The 24,621-nt window shown below is 43.9% G+C and overlaps 1 protein-coding gene across 5 annotated transcripts in view; it reads left to right on the forward strand.

Moving 5' to 3' along the window:
• Positions 1-3,319: 3,319 nt before the first annotated feature.
• WDFY4 (WDFY family member 4) overlaps positions 3,320-24,621 on the forward strand; it is a 255,952-nt gene continuing 234,650 nt past the window's right edge. For 2 of the 5 annotated variants that reach the window (XM_043926457.1, XM_043926459.1), the window contains exons 1-2: positions 3,322-3,513; positions 23,604-23,854. In XM_043926457.1, the coding sequence (XP_043782392.1) occupies positions 23,621-23,854 (234 nt within the window). In that variant the 5' untranslated portion in view covers positions 3,322-3,513; positions 23,604-23,620. Of the gene's footprint in view, positions 3,514-4,542; positions 4,661-23,603; positions 23,855-24,621 lie in introns of those variants that run through there. The other 3 variants (XM_043926461.1, XM_043926460.1, XM_043926458.1) reach the window with 3 other exon arrangements.

The following is a 24,621-nucleotide window of genomic DNA, read 5'->3' on the forward strand; positions in this document are numbered from 1 at the left end:
TTTTCTTCAGTCTTTTCTCTGTTCAGATTGTTTGTTCAAATATTTGTTCAGATAGTTATGTTCAAATAATTTCTGTTCATCAGTCTTCAATTTCTTTAACTTTTCTTTTTTAAAATTTTTGCTCACTGATCTACTCTTGGGCTATTAGTAAAATATTCTTTTCAGATATGTTTTTCACTTCCAGAATTTACATCCAAATCTTCTTATTATACCTTCCATCTACTTCCTGAAATATCCCACCTTTCAATTATTATGGCCATCTTTTAAGTCATTGAATATATTTGCAATGGCTGCTTTACAGTCCTTATGTGATAATTCCAACATCTGATTCATCTTGGGGTCTATTTCTACTGACAGTTGTTTTTCTTCTTATGAGTCACATTTTTCTGTTCTTTCAGATTTCTACTAATTTTAGTTGTTTGCTGGACAGTGTGGATGCCACATGGAAGGCTGCTGCACTGTTTTCTTCCTTTAAAGAATGATGAGTTTTTTCCTGGTTAACAGTTGAGTAACTGGAATATCCTTTTGGTTTTGCCAGACTTGCTTTTATTCTCTGTTACTGCTCTTTCAGGCTTCCCTGATAGCTCAGTTGGTAAAGAACCTGCCTGCAATGCAGGAGACCCCAGTTCAATTTCTGGGTCAGGAAGATTCACTGGAGAAGGGACAGGCTACCCACTCCAGTATTCTTGGGCTTCTCTTGTGGCTCAGCTGGTAAAGAATCCACCTGCAATGTGGGAGACCTGGGTTCAATCCCTGGGTTGGGAAGATCCCCTGGAGAAGGGAAAAGCTATCTACTCCAGAATTCTGGCCTGGAGACCCCATAGTCCATGGAGTCACAAAGAGTCAGACACAACTGAGCGACTTTCACTTTCACCTTTCTTTTCAGTGCTCTTTTGTTTCAAGTAAGAACCTGTTCTAGTTCATGACTCCTACTCTAGGCTCTAGTTCTTAGTTTTCAGATTTGGCTTTTCTGGAGTATAAAACGAAATCTCAAGATGCTCAGGGAGGTCTCGCCACCCTGGATGGTATGGAACGCCAGCATAGCTAACAGTGCCTGATCTCTATTACCTCAGTTCTCAGCCTTGGAGCAGGTGATCTTCTCTATGTCTTTTGGTGTCTCACCCCATGCATGTATAACAACCCTTGGTCGAGGCCATACACAGTGAATTCCCATAAAACACACTCTTCTCAGGGCCCTGCTCTGAAAACTCTAGCTTCTTAGGAAACCTGGAACTCTCTGACTTAAATCTTTTTAGTTCAAGGATACTACTGCCCCTGGGGCTTCACTTCCATGTACCATGGCAGAAAAGCACCCATAAGAAGAAAGGCAGAGCAACAGGCTCACCTTCTTTGTTTTTCTTATTTCAAGGGTTGGTCTTATGATGCCTGCTATTCAATGCCTGAAACCAATTGTCCCATATATTTGTCCTATTTTAGAGTAGCCTTCAATGGGAAGTTATCTCTTGTCGTAACTGGGAGCAGAATATCCTTCCTATTTTTAGATATTTTTTAAAACTACAGAATCTCACATTTCCCCTCAACAAAAATACATATTTCCATGTATGTACATGTTCAGTTCATGGTTGTCCTGGCAGCTTCAGTGTCTAACTAAGCATGGGCAACTCTCTCAGTAATAATAGCACATATTTGTACAGCCATTTTTATTTACTATTTGTTTCTGGCTACGTGGCATGTGGGATCTTAGTTCCCCAACTAGGGATTGAACTTAAACCCCCTTCATTGTAAGTGTGGAGTCTTAACCCCTGGACCAACAGGGAAGTCCCCACTACAGCCATATTGAGCATTTAAAAAATCCTCTTAGAAATATTACTTCATTTATTCTGTACATGGCATTGGTTCCATTCCACAAATAAGAACCAGACTTGAAGATGTTAATTCCTTTTGGGTAGCAATGAGAATTTCAACCCAGATTTTTTACCCAGAAGCCTCGATTCTACTTATCATTTTAGTCAACAAAAGCAGATATCTCCCTAGGAAAGGGTCTTGCACCAGATGCTGAAAAAATTAACACTTTTCTTCATAATGGTACATAATATAGCACAATGGCTCTTGCATATAGTATAACCATGGTCTTCATTGGTTGCTAAAAAAATTAGAGCCCATTCTGGCTTGAGAAGATGATATTTGAGCTGCTCCACATGCCTCTTCCATGTCTCAGGGTCATCTGTGATGCCCTCCTATCTACAACCCTTCCAGTCTTCATTCTAGCTTCCTTTCTACTCATGAATGGTGGAATGAGAAATGAGAACTTGAGCAGAGATGTTGGTACCTGTGACTACTTTTGGGGAATGGGTACAAGGTCAACATGGGCATGTGACTAAGGACTTAAACTGGACAAGTCTCCTAGTTTGGTTACTATCTACTGTCAGTCTTTACTGGCAAGAGTTGAGATATTACTACAAATGTTTTCATTATTTTAACCCATCTCAGAGCCTTTTTGCCTCCCATAAAAGATGATGTTTCATCACTAATAGTTAGTCATAAATGGTCAGTTTGTTGCGAACTAGAATCAGGTGATGAGCTAGCTTTAAGGATCAGGCCTTCATGCTAACGACTGCTCTTGCCCATGTGGCTCGGGGAGACATTGTATTTGAACGGACACACTGGCTGGTCCTACATGGATGATGCTATCGAGAAATGGTATGAAATGATTCAACCTAACAATCCCAAAGGAATAAGAATCTTGATGCTTAATCCTAGAGAATGTTATTGTATGACTTAAACTTTTCTTTCATCATCACTTTAATGTTTCTCACTGTTGGTCATCTGAGGACTCCCTTGATGTGTGGTCCAAGTTAGCCTTGAGGATGGAGGAGGAGGGAATCCAAGTAAGAAGCTCCTTCTGGGCCTGAAAGCCTTAGGGAGGAAGATGATGAACTCATGCAATGCCCACAGATGTATTTTAGACACACTTCTAATTAAATTCACCTAAACACCATTATTTGGAGAAAAAAATGGCAACCACTCCAGTATTCTTGCCTGGAGAATCCTTCCAGGCTCCTCTGTCCATGGGATCGCAAAGAGTCGGACATGGCTGAGTGACTAAGCATGAGCATGAAACACCATTATTATCTTTATTTTCCCAGAGGCTCAGAGAGGAGAAGTGGGGCCAAGCAAAGGAGGAAAAGCCCAGCATCACAGCGCAGGGCTGAACAAACTCTGGGTCTACTCTTATTAGCTTTCTCTTTTTTGCCCTTAGCCCCACCCAGCACTGCTTAACCATACTGCCCCAAGTGGCCTTTCTGCAGGGCCCAAGTCACCAGTCAGAACTCAGGCAACGCTGCTGATGGCTGGGAAGTGGGCAGAGTCAGGCATCTGCCGACTCTCCACTTCTGCTTTCTCCAGGAAATGAGCAGAAACCCAGTGATTCATAGTGAAACGCAGTTAAAGACTGAAGATTCTGAGCTGGGTCCTCTTCCCCTAAGCCTGAGGGGGAGGTATGGGGGCGCCCATGCCATCTGACATCTGCAGGCCCTGACGGATACACTCCAGGTAGGTAACCCGGTCCTTGGCCATGCCAGGCCAGCCTAGAGGTGGGCATGGGTGTCCTGTCTTCCAGGTCAAGCCGACTGGCCGCCTCCTGGAAAGCTGAGCATGGGAGCGCGTGTGACCACAGTGCCTGATCTGAGTTTGTGGATGTGGGAGAGGAGATAAGCTGAGGAACAGGAAGTGTGTGTAGGACAGGGGGCACATATGCTTAGGGCTCCTCCAATGTCTGAGTCTACTGGGGTGTCCCACTGTTGGGATGTCTTACTGTTGGGGTGTCTGTCACTGTTGGGCTTTGCTGAGCTGGGCCAGGCTCCAGCACTGTTCCTCACCCTCCTACCTCAGGTCAAGCCCATTCTCAGGGTTCTGCTAAGGAACATGACCTCCCACACCTAGGTGAGGCTGGATACGGGCCTGTGTGAACCAAATTTGGAGTGAGAGGGCTAGCCAAGAGACCCTCTGTCCACCTGCTGTGTGGGTCTCTGAAAGATGCTGAACAGTGGGGGTCACTTCAGACTGGTCACCAAGAGAGATGGCTCCGACCTGGCCCTGTGGTTACTCCTAGGTGTCTGATAAGTAGGTGCCCCTTGGGGCTGTCCTTCCCTCACCTGATTTACCGCATTAAAACCTTAGAAACATCAGTATTTTTGAATCAGCAGGACCACAGGGGTTCAAGAATTAAATCTTTTCTTCCCACCTAAAGTTGCATCTTACAGAACACACAACCAATCCTTTGTCCCAACCTCTCTGAACCATGAGGAGTTACTCTGGTAACTAAGAAGTTCACATGTTACCTTTGCCATGAAGTTTCAACTTTGATATGATTTTCTGCATAGTCATCCATTTAATTGGTCAACAAATATTTATGGAGAGCCACTTCCTGCCAGACGGCTTCCAGTCACTTCCTAAAGACAGCTAGGTCAGTGGTCAGGGGTGGGTGGTGCTGGGTGCCGCAGGCTCCAGTGGGTTGGAGAGCAGAGGGTAGGGAGTGGGGGTCAGGAAGCCCAGGAAGGCACATGTCTTCTAAGTGGAGGCCTGAAGGAAGGGAGGGCCTGAGCCAAGTGTGTTTCTGAGCTGTGCTCTTGGCAGGGGGACCTGAGAAGGTCAAGGTGCAGAGGAGGAGGACTGGTGGAGGCCAGAGTGGCAGACAGGGGTAAGGAATACGCCACGTGACCCGGCCAGAGAGGGCTGGGGTGGGGTCAGGTCAGGGAGGGCCTTCCTGTCCAGTGTGAGGACCTGGGCGGTAGTCCCCCAGACTTGGGAAGTCTTGAAATAGTGAGTAGATAGAAAGGAAAATTTAGAGAACATATGTAAACTGTAAGCAATGAAAATGGCCCTGTGTGTTGTCACCTTAGTTTTGCTTCAAAGAGCGCCAGCATCTGTGAAGCCATCTGCGTGCTCATCCTTCTCTCTCTTCAGAGAAAGCTGTGGTTCTGAATTTTGGGCTTATTGTTCTTTTTGCTTTTCCTTTCAATTCGACCTTGTATATTTAAACTGCTAAATATGTTATTTGCTTTCTCATGGTTGTGGACTTTATCGATAGTAATTAAATATTCTTTTACAATTTGCTAATTTCATCAACATTATGGGTCTGACATTTCTTCATATTATTGAATATGTCTCTAATGCATTCATGTTTGTTGCTGGATGTGCTAAGTTGCTTCAGTTGTGTCTGACTCTTTGTGACTCTGTGGACTGCAGCCTGCCAGGCTCCTCTGTCCATGGGATTCTCCAGGCAAGAATACTGGAGTGGTTTTCTATGTCCTCCTCCAGGGGATCTTCCCGACCCCAAGGATCAAACCTGTGACTCATGTCTCTTGCATTGGCAGGTGGGTTCTTTTACCATTAGCACCACCTGGGAAGCCCTCTTATTGCTGGATAGTATTCTGTTATACAAGAATATACCTCAGTATACTGCAGTGGGCGCTTGGGATACTCCTAGGGTATTTTTTTTTTTTTTCTATTATAAGTTGTTTGGTGCTGTTAGCACCAGTAAGCACTGCTGGGTCTCCCCTTTGTGCATATATCCTGTGGTGCATGTGCAAGAATTCTCTAGGGTACATATCCTAGAAGTAGCATTGGTGGGTTGTAGGGTATATAAATCTTCAGCCTTATTGGATAATAGTGAAACCTCTTTCAAGTTGATTGTAACACTACCTACCCATCAGCAATATGTAAAAGTTTCTCTTGCTTTACATCTTCACCAACATTTGATCTTGTTGGAATTTTATACCGATTCAGAGCAAATGAAAAGCCCTCTGTGTTTTAAATTTGCATTTTCTGAAATACTAAGTTTGGTCATCTATTTATATCCTCCTTGCCCATTCTAAATTCTTTTTCCTGTTCAAATCTTTTTCTCTATGGGGTCATCTGTCTTTTATCTTATTGGTTTTCTGTAATGCAGTACATATTCTGATGTTAATTCTTTGTTATTTATGTATGTTGTAAATGCTTTTCTCTTGTTTGTGCCTTGTCTCCTTATGTTATTTGTGATTTCTATTAATGATTGAATTTCTTAGTTTCAAACAAGCTTAATTTACCCATATGTTCTTTTATGATATATACTTGTATATTATCTAAGATATTCTCCTCCACTGCAAAGTCATAAAATTATTCTTTTTTATTATTAAATTAAAAGAAATAATTTTGCCATTCATATTTAGTCTTTAGTCCTACTTAGAAATGATTATTCTGTAGGGTGTGAGGTAGTGGGTAAAGTTTTATTTTACTTAGTCCTTTCCATATGGATAACCAAGAGTGTTAGCTCCATAAGTCAAAAAGCCATTCTTTAGTCACTAATCTATAACAACTCTGTTGTAAATCAAGTTGGCATGTGTAGTGGGTCTGTTCTTGAGCTCTCTTCTGTCAATTTGTTTTTCTATGCTTTGCCAACACTGAATAATATTATTAACTAGAAGCTTATAGTAAGTTTTGGTATCTGGAAAGTGTCACCTCATTTTTTCTTATTCTTTCATTCTATCTTGACATATTGTTTCCTTCTTTATTAATGTGAATTTTAGAAACAGCTTCTCAGTTTCAACAAAAAAGTTCTGTTCAGATTTTATTAGAAATATAATTTGAAGAGAAGTTATATCTTTATGAAAATGACTCTGCCAATTCATGAATATTGTTTGTCTCTTTTATAAAATCAGTGCATACTTTGCCTAGATTTATTCCTAATTGGTTTGTTTTTTATATTATTGCCCTTGTCTTCAAAAATATGTTTTTTTGACTCTTGCTGATACATGCTCCCTTGAAGAAAAATCACTTTCTGTGGATAACAAAGGAAGAAGAAATATTATCAGTTAAGAGGCTGTTGTTATAACCCAGGCTGAAGGTAACAGTGGTTTGCCCCAAAGTGATAGTAACAGAGGTAATGAGCAGCTATGAGAGTGGTGAGATTCTAGATATTTTTTTGAGAGAGATTTAACAATGTTGCAAGTGTTGGGTGTAGAAGAGAGAAGTTAAAGATGAGTCTAGAGCAACAGAGAGAATTTGTCAAGGAACATATTTGAAAGGTGGTGATTATTCCAGAATATCAGTTTGAACATATAAAGATGGGGATGCCAATTAGACATCAAGTGGAGGAATGAATTCTTGGCACCGTCTCCCTCAAGTGGCCTTTTGGTAGAAATCAAGGCCATGTGGCCACTTGGGAGAAGGGTTGTTGTTACATCAAACAAACAAACATTGGAGTTTAGTGCAGAGAAAGGTTTATTAATCAAGGAGGCGCTCACTCAGAAGACAGGAGTTCTAGGCTTGTCTCAAATTCATCTTGCTAGCTGGCTGGTGCACAAGGTTTTTAAAGGCAAAAAAAAGTAAAAGGGAGAGGGTAGTAGGACATGTGATCAGTTCATGAACCTTCTTCTGATTGGCTGGTGGTGAGGTAACAGGGTGATGTTTTGAACATCTCAGTCATCAAGTTTCTAGTTCCAGCCAGTCTGGGGTCTACATGCCCAGCATGTGGTTACCATCCCCCACCGGCGGGCGGGGGGTGGGGGGTGGTCCTTAGTTTCAACAGAGCAACTCAAAGAGATGCATCAGATTGTTATCTATTTCTCTTCGCGGGGACTTGGAGTCCTCTGACTCTGTTTTCCTAATCATTAACTGCGTGAGTCTGCTTTTTGGAACACACAGAAGGCTTAGGAGAATAAAGTCTTTTTTTCTCACTGTAAAGAAGACATGAGGGACATGGAGGGTCTTCTTTACCCATAGGGCCCTGTAGGGTCCTGCTTGGTTTCAATTCCCCTTTTCATTTGCTACTCTTCAGTCCTGAGAGGAACAGGTGCTGGACAAGATCTTTCTTATTTTCTTTCAAATAAAGTTTTGGATAAAGGGGTTAATGGTAAACTCATCAGAGGAACTTGATTTTAAGGGGACTCAGTTTCAGGAGGCGAGATATTTTGTGCAGGAGAGGAAGGGGGAAGATGAGCACCTCAGAGGTCCTTGAGCCACACTGTAGAGCTCACATCCATTTTATTTACAACTAAGGCCTTACTTTGGTTGTCTCCCTCCAAAGGTCCTGCAAACTATCAAAATGTCCCTGCATTTTACATGGGAAATGATGTCTCTGGGTAACATTTTTAAGCCCTTCTTACACTGTTAAACACTTAAGTCTCAAAGTCCAGACCTACGTTGTCCAATACAATAGCCTGCAGTCATCCCTGAAAAGTGGCCAGTCTGAGCTGAGATGTGCTGTAAGTTATAAAATGCACCTTGGATTTCAAAGATATTACAAACAAAGAACAAAAGAAATATAGACTATCTTTACTTGAAAATATTGATAACATACTGAAATGATAATACTTCAGATATATTGCCTTAAATAAAATATATTTTAAAATATATTTAAATAAAGAGATTTAATTAATTTAACCTATTTATTTTTACTTTCTAAATGTGATTGCCCCCAAATTTAAAATTACACATGTGGCTTGAATTTGTGGTTGGTTTTATATTTCTGCTGGGAAGCACCCTTCAGAGAAATGATATTTCTTGTTCCATGGCTAAGACTTTCATGAGGAAAATGGTTCAAGAAGGATGGGAAATTAGAGAAGTGAAAAGTCCCTCATCCTAAATAATTCCAAGGAGAAAGTATGGAGGATAAGAAGAATGGATTTAGTACTTACAATAAGCCAGACATTGGGTAGGGCACTGGTATTTGCAATCTCATTTGATCCCCACAGTGAGATCAGTTTCATTACTCCCATTTTACAGATGAGAAAATGGAGGCTCAGAGGTAAAGTCCTTTACCTTCAGACATTAAATGCCTTGATTGGAATTTGAACCTAGTTCCACCAGATGTTAAAGTCTGTGTGCTTTGCCTTAGCTACCACTAAAAAACTGATGGAACATTTCTAGAAATATGTAGTCAGTGTGTGGCAGAAGTGTGAAAACTGCTCTTCTCTATTGGGCAATGGCTAACCCTTCTTTTGAAAATTCATCTTCATAGATAATTTACAGCAAACAAAGAGATTGTGAGGGGATCTTTCCTCTCAGCCCTGCTTATAGCAACAGTGGAGATGCCCTCAGCATCCTGTTCATAGACAGTAAGAGAATCAGTTATGGGGAATCGACCAAGAATCCTTCTCCATTATTAAATCTCATAATTTAAGGAGAAGGGCAACATAGAAAATATTTATGGTATGATGATAGGCACTTACTGCGTTGAGACTTGGTACATAAATTACAAGTAACATATGCTTGGATGTGAAAAGTAGTATACAAAAAAAGGGCAGTAAACACTTGTTGATTTTTGTATTTTCAATATTAAGAATATAGCCCAAGTAGCACCCCAATGTCAGCTTTTTAAAGGATATGCACAAAATACGATATAAAGAGATGTACTGTCAAAGACGAAAAAGAGAAATACACACACGAAGAAACTGTTATAGGATGGTCAGAGCATGTCAGGAGTTAATAATGCTGAAACGCTACCGTGAGCGCACAGGGCTTTCCCCCGAGCTCTTTGAGCGTGGACCAGATAAAGTTGAGAGTGGCGCCAGGTGCAGAAACCAGGTGGTCCCAGGGGCGGGGGTAGTAGGGATGGGGCAGCTGGGAGACAAGTGTATTAAAGGCAGGGCCTACTAACATGCAGCGACCTTTAGAAGTTGGTGGAAGGCAGTGATGGAAGAGGGCGCAGCAGCCCAAGCTGGGGAGGGTGGAGCCACGCAGCTCCAGGCTCCTCCGCAGGTGCGGAGGCTCCCAGGGTGCCGGAGAGCCTGGCGTCCTGCGCAGGCTTCCTTTGGGTAGAGCGAAGGGGGAGAAAAGAACCAGGACAATGAGGGTGGGCAAATATCCAGACATTCAAAAGAAATAAAAAAAAATCAGAACCCACAGTCTGTTATTTTACTTCAGGTTTTCCTTGCATGCACCTGTCTCCCGGAAGCATTCCATTATATAAGTGACATATTTACCACACCAGGGAAACTGAAATGGGTCCAAGGCTCCGTCTTGCGCCTGGGGTGAGAGTGGGAGTGCAGTTACCCTGCAGAGTCATTCTACTGCTTCCCCTTGTGCGAAGGGACCCCTCTCCCAAAACCTGGCTACAATACCACCTCCCTCCCCAGAAAAATGTCTTTCCTCACGTGATTTTAAATGTCTGAATACTATCATTTTTGATGTATGTGTTTAATACCACCCCAACATGAAATAAATTATTGTGACATTTTTATATGGATAAAAATTTAAAGTTGAGGAAATGCAGGAATGAGTAGGAGAAAGTGTCTTCATGAATAAGGTCAACACAAGGAGAAAAGTGGTAAGTGCAGCAGTTACAGGCAAAAGGTACTGAGTGAAAATGATGAATTTGGGAATTACATAATGTGGACTTTTACCCTGTCTGACCTCACAAATCATGTCTGATCACAGTGACTTTCACTCTCAGGCTCCCCTTTCATCTGTAGGTTATCTTTTTTCCATTGTGTAGCCTTGCTTCCTTTGTCACAGATGAATTGACCATAGGTGCATGAGTTTATTTCTGGGCTTTCTATCATGTTCCATTTATCTATATTTCTGTTCTTGTGCTGATACCTTACTGTTTGCTTCCCAGGTGGCGCAGTGGTAAAGAATTCATCTGCTAATGCAGGAAACGCAAGAAATGTGGGTTTGATCCCTGAGTTGGGAAGATCCTCTGAAGTAGGAAATGGCAACCCACTCCAGTATTGTCTGGAAAATTCCATGGGCAGAGGGGCCTGGCGGGCTACGGTCCATGGGGTTGGGAAGAGTTGGACATGACTAAAGTGACTTAGTGCACACACACACACACACTCATATTAAATCTGTAGATTGCCTTGGGTTGTATAGTCATTTTGACAATATTGATTCTTCCAAACCAAGAACATGGTATATATCTTTCCATCTGTTTGTATAATCCTTGAAAGAATTTTTTTATTAAATGAATTCCATGAGAATTAAGAGATGCTTAATTTCTTACAAGTCAGGAATGCATACCTCCAGGTATGTTTGAAAGTTTAATGAGTTGTTTTTGTGTTTATTTTCTGACCAAATAATACTTAAAATTTAATAAGCTAAACAGGCCGATTATATGAGCTGACCAATCCTGGAAATATTTCATCTCTCACCTGAACATGTGGCCTGAGAATAAGGATTCCACAAAGTCCCCAGAGATGTCACTCCCCCAGGGAGTCCAGAAGGTGAGGAATGGGATGGGGACAGCTCAGGATTGGGAGACCTTTGTGCCCTAGCCTCTGCCCACACTCTCCACCCTACTCCTACCCTGCATCCCTCAAAGAGGCACAAACCACCCGTGTTTCAGCCTCACGTCTCTCATCTCTCGTTCCCTTGTGTGCCCTTCCCCAGGAACAATTCTCTCTAGCCTCTCCACAGTCTTGCTTCTCCTTCCCTTATGTTCCCTCTCCCAAGACTCTGTTTCTGTGAACACTCTCTTACTTCTCCCACCTTCACCACCTGTCCATTATCCCCAATAACCAGCTCCTTTCCTCTGTGCCCTTAGTGCTGGATTCCTGCTCCAAAGGATATATTTCAGACATTGTATCATAGCATCCTTCTCCCTGCCTCCTGTTGCCCACAGGCTCTGAGCACCGGGTTTGGGGGAGGGGGCAGGGGCTGGGCCCTTTGGGCAGGCCCAGCATCTAGAAGCGAGTCTCTGTATGCCATCTGTGATGCTCCCTGCTGAGAGCTCCACAGGGACTCCCATGACACTGCATGGGATGAGGGCCATGTCCATGTCCACACTGGCATTAGAGGTCCTTTTGCAACATACACCCTCACCCCATCCCGCTCCCCGTGATGCAGCCTTGAACCCTACCCACATCCCTGAACACACATGCTGCCTGGAGTGTTCATCTGCTTTGCTTCAGATACATCTCCTCCTTATCCCTCAGTGCCCATCCCGGGTGCAGTCCATCCTGAGAAGCCCTTCCAGACCACCACACCCCTCTCTGGGCTGGGCCATGAGCCTCTTCTGTGCCCCACAGCCAGGCACCTCCCTGCCCAGCTCCTACCCTGCTGTGTCTGCTTCCTCAGTGCTTCCTTGACTGTGAGGTGGACCAGGGTGTGGACCAGGGGTGATTCTGCTTCTTGTACATTTAACAGTCAAACAGCCCACCATGCAGAGAGAGCTGAGTAGAGCTGCAGCTCTGGTGGCTAGCCTGGAGGGTGAGTGATTAACACTGGGTGTGCCTGGAAACTGTGGCTCCCAGAGAGTAGCTCTACCCTGGGAAGATGGCAAAACCAGAGGGTCCCCTTCTGGGCCTGCTCACCTACAATGTGAGGGGGCCAGAAGGCAGTATGATGCTAAACCTCCTATGCCCAAGGGTCAGTGGCAACTCTGCAAGACCAGCCAGAGCACCCCTGCAGTGCTGGCAGTAACAGTGTCCAGCGGGTACCTGAGGTGCCCCTGAGGTCTGTTGTTACCACTGTTAGCCACTGTGTCAAGCCAACCTAGAGTGATGAAAGGAGGTGAGGACTTTGGAGTAAAAAAAGCCTGCATTTGACTTTGATTCTAACACTTATTAGCAGTTTGATTTCAGATAAGTTACCTGTTTTTCTCTGAGTCTTGCCCTCCCTGTCTGTATAATGGACATAATAATACTTCCTTTACAAATTTTCTAAGATTAGGGAACTCTGATGGCCTGTTAGATGCTCACTCAGTTATGGCCATTTCTTACTTAGGCAGCATCTCCTTAAGTTCCAGTAGAGGGCAAGCCACAGATAAACTCCCTCGCTGAGGAGGCTCCTAGTTACAGGAACTGGGCTGCTTGTTCACCAGCCCACATCTTTGTGCTGGCAATGATTGCTCAGGGGAACTGCTCCCTGGCCATTTTTGGTAATGTGGAAGTCAGTACACATACCGAGATATAAAACTAGGTCCCTTCCCCAGCACACTGTGAGTTCCTATATTTTATTGCTGTTGCAAAAACCACAGAGGTGTGTGCTGGCCAGGAGTGCACGGAGTGGAATCAAAAAAAGGAAGTGTTGAGAGCCATGGGAGGTGTCGCCTCACTTGCCTGATTCCTGCCAATCAAGTCCCCATCTTAGTCTTCAAGGGAATTCTTGTACTTCTGGAAATAACCTGAGTGGCCTTCTTCTCTTCTTGAGTCATATAACACAGGAGATAGGGCCCAGGGCTCTGCTGTTTTCCACCTGCTGGTACTCTTCTCCCTTGGCTGATGTAAGAGGAGGGGACTCTTGCTAACTGGAGAGGGTGGGGGCCACACCAAGGTGATCACTAGTCCTTGCTGCGAGATCATCTTTTCTCTTGTCTTTCCCTGTTCCAAGTCTGGCTTATGCCAGCTAGGAATAACCATTCTAGATTCATGTTGCTGTGTTCTCCTTTTCTAGGTGTTTAAGATCTATTATTTAGAACTCCACATCTGTGTCAGCCACTAGAACTTGGCTAAAGCGTGATTTTCCCATCATGCCTGCATTCAGCCCTCTCCTGTCTGGGGACTCCTCTGTTGCTCTCATGGAGCTTGGGGAGCCCAGGGTTCTGGTCAGACTCTTTAGTCTGGTTTGTACAGATCAGATTGGGATGCTGGTGAAACCCTCTTTGAGCGGCAGCCTCAGTAGAAGGAGCAGGTGAAGGGCCTAAACCCTTAGCCTCTAACTTCTCTACTGGTGTTCCTTCCATCTGCATATTTATTGTTTTGGGCTCCAAAATCACTGCAGGTGGTGACTGCAGTCATGAAATTAAATTAAGTCATGCTTCTTAGAAGAAAAGTTATGACCAAGCTAGATAGCATATTAAAAAGCAGAGGCATTACTTTGCCAACAAAGGTCCATCTCAGTTCAGTTCAGTTCAGTTGCTCAGTCATGTCCGACTCTTTGCAACCCCATGGACCACAGCACGCTAGGCCTCCCTGTCCATCACCAACTCCCGGAGTTTACCCAAACTCATGTCCATTGAGTCGGTGATGCCATCCAGCCATCTCATCCTCTGTCGTCCCCTTGTTCTCCTGCCCTCAATCTTTCCCAGCATCAGGGTCTTTTCAAATGAGTCAATTCTTCACATCAGGTGACCAAAATACTGGAGTTTCAGCTTCAACATCAGTCCTTCCAATGAACACTCAGGACTGATGTCCTTTAGGATGAACTGGTTGGATCTCCTTGTTGTCCAAGGGACCCTCAAAAGTCTTCTCCAACACCACAGTTCAAAAGCATCAATTCTTCAGTGCTCGGCTTTCTTTATAGTCCAATTCTCACATCCATACATGACTACTGGAAAAACCATAGCCTTGACTAGATGGACCTTTGTTGGCAAAGTAATGTCTCTGCTTTTTAATATGATGTCTAGGCTGGTCATAACTTTCCTTCCAAGGAGTAAGCGTCTTTTAATTTCATGGCTGCAGTCACCATCTGCAGTGATTTTGGAGCCCAGAAAAATAAAGTCAGTCACTGTTTCTACTGTTTCCCCGTCTATTTGCCATGAAGTGATGGGACCGGATGCCATGATCTTAGTTTTCTGAATGTTGAGCTTTAAACCGACTTTTTCACTTTCCTCTTTTACTTTCATCAAGGGGTTTTTTAGTTCTTCTTCACTTTCTGCCATAAGGGTGGTGTCACCTGCATATCTGAGCTTATTGATATTTCTCCAGGCAATCTTGTACTTCCTCCAGCCCAGTGTTTCTCATGATGTACTCTGCATATAAATTAAATAAGCAGGGTGACAATATACAGCCTTGACGTACTCCTTTCCCAATTTGGAACCAGTCTGTTGTTCCATGTCCAGTTCTAACTGACCTGCATACAGATTTCTCAAGAGGCAGGTCAGGTGATCTGGAATTCCCATCTCTTTCAGAATTTTCCACAGTTTATTGTGATCCACACAGTCAAAGGCTTTGGCATAGTCAATAAAGCAGAAATAGATGTTTTTCTGGAATTCTCTAGCTTTTTCGATGATCCAGCGGATGTTGGCAATTTGATCTCTGGTTCCTCTGCCTTTTCTAAAACCAGTTTGAACATCTGGAAGTTCACGGTTCATGTATTGCTGAAGATGTCTAGTCAAAGCTATGCTTTTTCCAGTAGTCATGTATGGATATGAAAGCTGGACTATAAAGAAAGCTGAGTGCCAAAGATTTGATGCTTTTGAACTGTGGTGTTGGAGAAGACTCTTGAGAGTCCCTTGGACTGCAAGGAGATCAAACCAGTCCATCCTAAAGGAAACCAGTCCTGAATATTCATTGAAAGAACTGATGCTGAAGCTGAAACTCTAACACTTTGGCTACCTGATGTGAAGAACTGATTCATTTCAAAAGACCCTGATGCTGGGAAAGATTGAAGGTGGGAGGAGAAGGGGACGACAGAGACTGAAATGGTTGGATGGCCTCACCGACTCGATGGACATGAGTTTGAGTAAGTTCTGGGAGTTGGTGATGGATAGGGAAGCCTGGCGTGCTGCAGTCCATGGGGTCGCAGAGTCGGACAAGACTGAGCAACTGAACTGAACAGAACATCTCCACATATGTGTTTTTTCACGTCAGTTTGATGGACATGTGATTTACATACACTATTTTACCCCTTGCAATGTGCCCTTTGGACACACATACTCAGTTGTGTGACCACCACCGAGGTCAAGACATAGAACTTTTCTCCCACCCCAGACGTTCTCATTGCCCTTTGGAGCCACCCTCCGATCTGAAATCCCTGGCAAGCACTGATCTATCTTCCGTCCTTGAAATTTTGCCTTTCCAGAGTGGCATATAAATGAGGTAAGGCAGTGTGCAGCGTTCTGGCTCCTGTTACTTGGCATAAGGTCTTCATGACCCATCCAAGTTGCTGTGGGTCTAAAGTGTGTTCCTTTCTACTGCAGAGAAGCATCCCACCATACGGAGATATGTGTTTCTTTATTCATTCACCCCTTGATAAAAATTTTGCAGTATTTCCTAGTTTTGGCAGCTATGAATAGACCTACTATAAACATTCATATATAGGTTTTTATATAAACATCAGTTTTCATTCCTCTAGGGTAAATACCCGGGAAGGTAATGGGTGAGAATATGTTTAACTTTCTCAGAAATTGCTGAGAAATCCAAAGTGGCCGCACCATTTGCATTCACAGTAGCGAGAGTGATAGTTGCGGTTGCTCTGCATCCTTGTCAGCACTTACCGATTTTATTTGTTTTTTTAAAGACATTCTCATAGATGTGTCCTGGTATATCAGCGTGGTTTTAGTCTACCTTTCTCTAATGCTGATGTTCTTATCTGCCTCAGTGCTTTTGATTAACAGTAGGCTGTGGAGTGAACAGAGCATCCTTGTTACTGTAACTTCTGCCCACCCCTCCCTATTTTCATTTGCTTGTAAGCTCTCCTGTTAATATGAAATGGTGGGGAAGGAAGTGAGGCTGAGCCCCACCCTGCAACTGTTTTTGGAACAATATTGGTTTTGTGATTTTTTTCCCCCTGAGAGCTCCAGGTTGAGGCCAGCCTCTTGTGGACACAGGAGCAAGAGCATTTGGATCTGCTGACATACAATGAGGAACTGACTTTTGAATGGAAAGGAAAGCAGGTCGTTTGCAGCAGTTACATGGAAAGTTGCTGTTCTGTTCTCTGTCACCTGGTTTAGAGGCTCCCCCAGCTCTGGGACCTGGGGACCATGCCCGTGATGTGGATGGTAATAGGTGTGCCTCTGCACTGGGGGGTGTGCAATCCAGAAAGGGTTAACTTGTACAGGCTGACAAGAAATGGGGGGCACTTCAGTCTTGAATTTTATCTTAGCAACTCTGCCACTGGGTCTGAGCTTCCACATAGAATGCAGTGAGTCCCAGGTTTCTTCTGACATACACTGTTGGAGTGTGGCTCCACACACCTTCTTGCTCCATTTCCTCCAGAATAGCTTCCCGGCATTTTAATTCCCAGGGCTGCTAAATCAAATATAACATCCTGAGACTTCCACCCATTGGCAAATCATCCCACAGGAAGTCCGGGATGAAGCTGAAGGTGGGTTTAGCAGCCCAAGCGTCAGTCACCCAGATGATTCTTCAGGCTCCAGATGTTGGCCTCCTGCATAGCAGCTGTGAGCAGGATGCCCTGGATGCATCGCTTCTGAGACATTATAAAGCTCCGATGATGCTAGGGACCCATGCAGGGTAGGTGGACACTCCCAGCCCCAGTGTCCCTGAGGTCATAGGGAATTCCCCTTCTCAGGTCACTGCAGACTTGTCATCTGGCTCCTATGTAGCAGCTGGCCTGCGCCCTTCACCACACACACCCCACAGGCTCTCAGCCCACTCAAGTACCTCTCCAGCCCTTCTGCACTGACTCACTGGCCTGCATCTCTTCTGTGGTCAGTGCGTAAAGGCCAGAGGGTGGAACTGAGATTACCGGGGCCAGTTCAACGAGGAGAAACCTCAACTCAGAGAGGGGAAGTAGCTTGCTTGAGGCAGCACAGCACCCAGCTGGGACTGGACTCTAGGCCTTTGACTCCCACCTCAGCCCTGCAGCCCCCTCTGCCTGGGGGCGGCATGAGTGGGCAGGTGCTTGCACAGCTGCCCGTCTCGCACAGCCACATCCAGGCTGCAGAAAGGCAGGGCCTCGAGTCCGCCTGGTGAGGCACGGGGAGGAGACATGGCTAAGCTGGGCTACGTGTCGCATGCCCTGAGCCTGACCTGAACTGGGAAACGACTTGTCGGCACAGAGTGGGGCCTTGTCTTTCCCTGGAGTCTCCTGGGACCCCGTGTAACCTCCAGCCTTCTCATCTTGCCAGGTCATCTTTCCCTTCATCCCTCCCCAAACTTCTACTTCTCCGAAACACTTTCTAGCATGGTACCTGGCCAAGCCCCTATCTCTTCCCTGCACCCTAAGTGAGCCCTTGTTTGAGCTCAGCCTCTGGTGCGCAGAGCTGTCTATAGACCCGGGGTGGACCCACCTTGGGCTGCCGGCTCACAGTGGGACCTTGGGCAGGTCACTTCTCTGCTCCGAGCCTTAGTACCATCTGCAAGCAAAGGCTGATAGCTTTGACATCGCTGGATGGCAGGAAGGTTACATGAAGGGATGCAGGTAAATCCTGTACCAAGGAGGCTCTAATAAATGCCATCCTAGAGTTCTGCCTCAATCCCCTCTGAGGGGCCCTGTGATTATCCCATTTCACAAATGAAGACACTGAGGCTGGGACAGGTGTTTCACTTGGTCTAAGCCCATGAGATTTAAACTGGACCAGCCTGGTTCCAGGGTCTGTGCTGGTGCCCGCACCTGTTTACAGAGGAAAGAAGACACTCCTGATAACAGAGTGGATTAGAATGGCTTCTTCTTGCTGTTCTTCATACAGCCCTGACAGGCTGCTCCCCAGTTCCTTCCTTTTACAAACAAAACCGGAGCAGATCGACAGGACAGGAGAGAAGGCCACAACTTGATATTTGAGTCAGACAAGTTCTCCACACGATTCACGGATCCCGTTTTGTTAGAAATTCTTGTTTTTTTTTGAAAATCTCAGTCTTTTCAAGGGAACACTTTAGTAAACGTGGCTTCTTAACTTCAGAGGAGATCTGAGGGGCTCTGATATTTCCCCTGGGTGTTCAGCTTTGTTCCCCAGGATCACATTTTCACAGCTTGAAACTCACTTTTTCTTCTCACCTGCTTATCCTAGAAATGTGGTGGGTTAGCAGGACCTCTGATACATTTTATTGAATGAATCATTTAGTAGCACCTGCAGATGTAACCCCATGATGACTTTTATGTGATACAGCCAAGCCTGGATCGACTGTAGCCTCCATCCTATGTACTGGGATGTCTGTGCTGGACTTAGGTTGGTTTTGTTGATGATGAGAATGTCTGTTTGATTGAGATATAATGGCTTTCAGAGTCTGGGGGAAATCCAAGTAGAAAAAGGACTTATTAGAAGAGAGGTCTGGGCTATTGAGAGATTTGGCTGCCATCAGCATATAGGTTCATTCATTCATTTGTTCATGTATATAGTAATATTTTATTGAGCTTCTACTTCATGCCAACCCCTGATGAAGGTTGGAGAAGGAAATGGCAACCTACTCCAGTATTCTTGCCTGGAGAATCCCAGGGACAGAGGAGCTTGGTGGGCTGCTGTCTATGGGGTCGCACAGAGTTGGACACGACTGAAGCGACTTAGCAGCAGTAGCAGCTGATGAAGGTGCAATGGTCTTCTTTCACAAAGCTAACATTTAGTGGATATGTGGCTCTTGAGGGTAATTAATGGCAGGGGAACAGCTGGGATTCCCCTACAGGGAACTTTTGAAATGAGAACATGTGGCATCTATCTGACACCAGAAAACCACCACAAGGAGCCTGTTAAGGACACTGAATAGCAGACAGACAAAAACACATCTAACAAAATACATAGTGAGATACAACAGAGATACACAGCGATTCACAATTTTTAGAGGTTATACTCCACTTATGCCTATTATAAAATACTGGTTATATTCCTCATGTTGTGCAACCTATCCTTACAGCTTGCTGCTGCTGCTAAGTTGCTTCAGTCATGTCCAACTCCTTGTGACCCCATGGACTGTAGCCCATCAGGCTCCTCTGTCCATGGGATTCTCCAGGCAAGAGTACTGGAGTGGGTTGCCATGCCCTCCTCCAGGGGATCTTCCCGACCCAGGGATCGAACCCATGTTTCTTATGTCTCCTGCATTGGCAGGTGGGTTCTTTACCACTAGCTCTGCCAGGGAAGCCCCATCCTTATAGCTTATTTTATACCTAATAGTTTATACTTCTTTTTCTCCTACCACAATATTGTCTTCCTTTCTTCCTCTCCTTCCTGGTAACCACTAGTTTTTTCTCTGTATCTGTGAGTCTATTTCTTTTTGTTGTTGTTGTTATATTCACTAGTTCATTTTATTTTTTAGAGTCTATGTATAAGTGATACCATACAGGATTTGTCTTTCTCTGTATGACTTTCTTCACTTAGTGTAATGCCTTCCAAGCTCATCCATGTTGATGTAAATGCCAAATGTTCATTCTTTTTTTATGGCTGAGTAATATTCTTTATCACATCTTCTTTATCCATGGATCTGTTGACAGATACTTAGGTTGCTCCCGTATCTTGGCAATTGTAAATGATACTGTTATGAACATTGGGTTGCATATATCTTTTCAAATTATTGTTTTGTTTTTTAATACATACTCAGCAGTGGACTTTCTGGGTTATGAGGTAGTTCTATTTTCAGTGTTTTGGGAAACCACCATACTGTTTTCCACAGTGGCTACACCAATTTACTTTTCTACTAACAGCCTACAAGGGTTTGCTTTTCTCTAAACCTTGTCAATATTTGTTATTTGTGTTCATTTTGATGATAGCCATTCTGACAGGTGTGAGGTGACAGTTTATTGTGGATTTGATTTGCATTTCCATAACGATTAGTGATGGTGAGCCTCTTCTCATGTGCCTGTTGGATGCCATTTAATCAGCTTTTAAACTAAATCAGAAAGAATAAAAAAAAAAACAGTAACTAAGGAAGTGTCAAATCTGGCACATGCTTGGTAGGAAGACTGTACATTGATGAGGTGTTTTGGGAAAAGCTGTTTGGAAATACGTGTCAAGAGCCTAAAAATTTTACCTATCTTTAAATCCAACTATTTCCTTTTTGGAATGTACCACAAACTGTTATTTAGTCATGAATAGATGGAAAGGCTTAGACATAAGTATTATTGTCACAATGTTGTTTACAGCAGTGAATAATTAGAAATGACTTACATGCTTACATGTAGGGGGTTAGTTAAATAAAGGATCAACATGGTTCTACAAGCACTACACACCATTAAAAATGAAGAATGTAGGGGATTTTTAACAATATAGGAAGTAGTCATGATACTTTTTTGTGACATAAGAAAGTCATGAACTAATTTATGAGGAAATGGATTGAGAGAAGATACTAGCGATTTTTAAATGCAACACGGGATCTGTTTTTAGAATATACTCTCAAAGCAACAAGAAAAAGATAGGCAAAGACAAATAAGCAAAGATTTTGAGTGGTCATTTTTCAGAAGAGGAAATTCAAAAGACTATGAGTCATATAAAGAGATGTTCAGACTCATTGGTGAGAGAGATGCAAATTAAAATGAAGGATCACTTTACTTCAATCTGATTGGCAAATATTAGAAAGCAGGGTGATGTCAAGCAGGGCTGTGGAGGAGATGGCAGAGGACCCTTTGGAGGTGGGGGAGTGTGGCTCGGTGCCAGCTTTCTGGAGGCATCTTGGCCGACTGTACTTGGTTGAATCAAGAGACATACCTTATTGACTCAGCTTTCCTGCCTAGGTGTTTGTACCCAGAGCCAGTCACATGCAGCCCTGTGAGGGGAGCCTGGTGGGAATGTCCAGGACAGGATGGAGGGCAGTACAGGAAACCTCAGGCAATCTGACCATCCACTGTGGAGTGAACAAATCAAGCAGGCACATGATGCCCAGTGTGTAACATGGAGCAACAGTTAGGGGAAATGCGGTTGACAAATACAGAGCCACATGCTTGGGTCTGAAGTCATAATGTTGAGTGAGAAAGTAAGTTGAGAAAAGATGCAAAAAGCCATTTGGGGAAATTTAAATGCCTTCAGAAATCATGCCATGTTTTATAAGGACCCATGCTATCAAGCAGGTGGGCTGGGTGGGGTGGGCTAGACGGGAATGGGGGATGAAGAGTCTAGGGAAAAGTGAATAAACAGTCAACACCTGGTCAGGAAGGAGACGGTGCTGAGATGGTGTGAGGCAACTGCCACCTGCCCCTGAGGTGTTGAGTGCTTGCTCACTCAGTCCTGTCCATCTCTTTGCAACCCCATGGACCAGAGCCTGCCAGGTTCCTCTGTCCATGGGATTGCCCAGGTAAGATTACTGGAGTAGGTTGCCATTTCTTCCTCCAGGGGTCTTCCTGGCCCAGTGATTGAACCCTCATCTCCTGTGTCTCCTGCATTGCCAGGCGGGTTCTGTATCACTTAGCCACCTGGGAAGCTCGGCAACTGAGGGTCAAGACCCAAATGGAAATAAATAAACCCCAGTGAAGTCCCAGCCAACCAACCAATGAAAGCAAAAGTACAAATAAAAAGTTTGTTCCAATGATATTATTAAACAATATATTTGTAAGAAAAGCTTGAATATCAATGGTCAGCTTTCTAGATGTAGGCCTGCTTGATATTCTTCCTGATATTTTTTTCCTTCCCAATTTTTGATGCTGAATGTACATGACTTTTGTATAAGAAAATGACTTCTGCAAATGAAGTCTGAGAGTAATAAGTATGTTTGATAGAAGAAGAGCAGGGGCTCAAGGAGTTTTGTGCCTAAAGGGTGAGAACATTTCAAAGAAGGATGGCTCATCTGGCCATGTGATCTTTAGTTAGTGGGAATTCTAGCCTACAAGGATTCTGTGTTTGGGCTAAGAATAAAGCATGATGTACCTCCTCAGCTTCTTAGCCCAGAGCAAAACATTGTGGACCCACCTCTGTGTCTATCTGTCTGGTTGCCATCCCTTGATTGGTGGCTGTCAGTCGCTGGCTGGATTCCAGGGTGGGCACTTATGTGGTGACATGGGGACATCATGGTTGGGGAGGGATTCTTGCTGGGCACCTTGACACTCTGGTCTCTGCTCAGAGTTTCCAACACTCCTGACAAACAAACAACAAACAAACCTTTATTGTGCTGTGAGCCTGTCCTGCCTCAGCTACAGAGTATGGCAATTGAAAAGTCACAGACACAAATAACAGTACTTTCTCAAGGCTACCTATCTGGCAAATAAGCCTTGGCTAGTTTTATGGGCTTCCCAGATGGTCCTAGTGATAAAGAATCTGCCTGCTAATGCAGGAGACACAAGAGACATGGGTTCAATTCCTTGGCTGGGAAGATCCCTTGGAGGAGGGCATGGGAACCCATGCCAGTACCCTTGCCTGGAGAGTCCCATGGACAGAAGAGCCTGGCGGGCTACAGGCCGTGTGTGTGCAAAGAGTCAGACACGACTGAACGACTGAGCATGCACACATGGCTTAGATTCCTGTCCTCAGGCCTACTGCCCCCAGCTTCCCAGCTTGTAAATGTCGGTTTTGTGTGTACTAACACAGAAGTTCTTTTAAGTTAACTTGGGGATTTCAAGAGTCATTTTGAGGGTAAAGTTCTCTAAAAACATTGAGTGTGAAGCTAATAATGCTGAGAATGAAGAACTTGCATCCTTTTAGTCTCATGTGATGGAGTTAAAATAGAAGATATGGAATTACATGCCTCTACAAATATTGAGAGACATTTACATGTTTCTTCTATTTACTCAGCATTTTTAAAGAGGAATAATGTCAGATAATAAATAAAACCAGATTTGGTATTAAAGGTTTACATTTCAGCTGGACGTCTCATTGCCTGGGTGAGTTTTGGATCATCAGTTTCCTTACTTAAATAAAGAAAATAAGAGTACCCATGTCTCTTGTGAGGGAGTCTGTGTAAAGAGCCCAGGATGGTGCCTGGCAAATGTTAGATTGTCAGTATGAGTCACATCTAAGTTGGAATCTCTTTCTTCAGAAGTGTTCCTTATTTTAGTCAGTTTCAGATTCTTAGAGGAACCATCTGCTATAGGAACTGGACTAAATGAGAATGATATTTCGTTCCACAATCAGCTTCATCAGAAAGTGTTGTGATGGGACTGTTCAGTTTTCTTGTTTGTTCTGAATTCAGATCTGCTTTGCTGAGGCATGGAGGCAAAAGATGTGTCAGAGGCTGAAGACAGAGCTGAGGATCCAGGTTCTAAAAATAAAGGCCAGCCTGATGCTGCACAACCTGATTTCCCACCAGGAGGGCAGACCCCTGGCCCCACTGCCCTCTGGGAGATGCTAGAAAGGAAATTTCTGGAATACCAGCAGTTGGCTCCCAGAAGCCCGGCTGAGCAACAGAAGAGCCTGTTGAATCTTCTCCCACTGTTCCTAAAGGTTGGTATTCTCATTTTTGAAACTGTAAAAAGATGATACAGCACTCTGGGGACTTTTCAGGGATGATTAGAAGCTGGAGTCAGTGGTTTTAATATCATCACGAGTGGTCTCTGGTTGCTTAGAGGAGAGTGTTGTGCTATTTAATAAAGATAGCAGCAAGGCTTATCTCCAGGGTGAGGATGGACTTGGAAAGGATGGACTTGGAAAGGATGGACAGTTGGCTCTTTTTTTTTTTTTTCACCAGAGTAGGACCTTTTATTTATTTTTTTTTCTTTTTTTTTTTTTAAATTTTTATTTATTTATTTATTTATTTTTTTGGTCATACATTGATATGAATCAGCCATAGATTTACACGTATTCCCCATCCCGATCCCCCCTCCCACCTCCCTCTCCACCCGATTCCTCTGGGTCTTCCCAGTGCACCAGGCCCGAGCACTTGTCTCATGCATCCCACCTGGGCTGGTGATCTGTTTCACCATAAATAGTATACATGCTGTTCTTTTGAAATATCCCACCCTCACATTCTCCCACAGAGTTCAAAAGTCTGTTCTGTACTTCTGTGTCTCTTTTTCCGTTTTGCATATAGGGTTATCGTTACCATCTTTCTAAATTCCATATATATGTGTTAGTATGCTGTAATGTTCTTTATCTTTCTGGCTTACTTCACTCTGTATAACGGGCTCCAGTTTCATCCATCTCATTAGGACTGGTTCAAATGAATTCTTTTTAATGGCTGAGTAATATTCCATGGTGTATATGTACCACAG

Source organism: Cervus elaphus, chromosome 15 (assembly GCF_910594005.1).
Source record: "Cervus elaphus chromosome 15, mCerEla1.1, whole genome shotgun sequence".
NCBI lineage: Eukaryota > Metazoa > Chordata > Mammalia > Artiodactyla > Cervidae > Cervus > Cervus elaphus.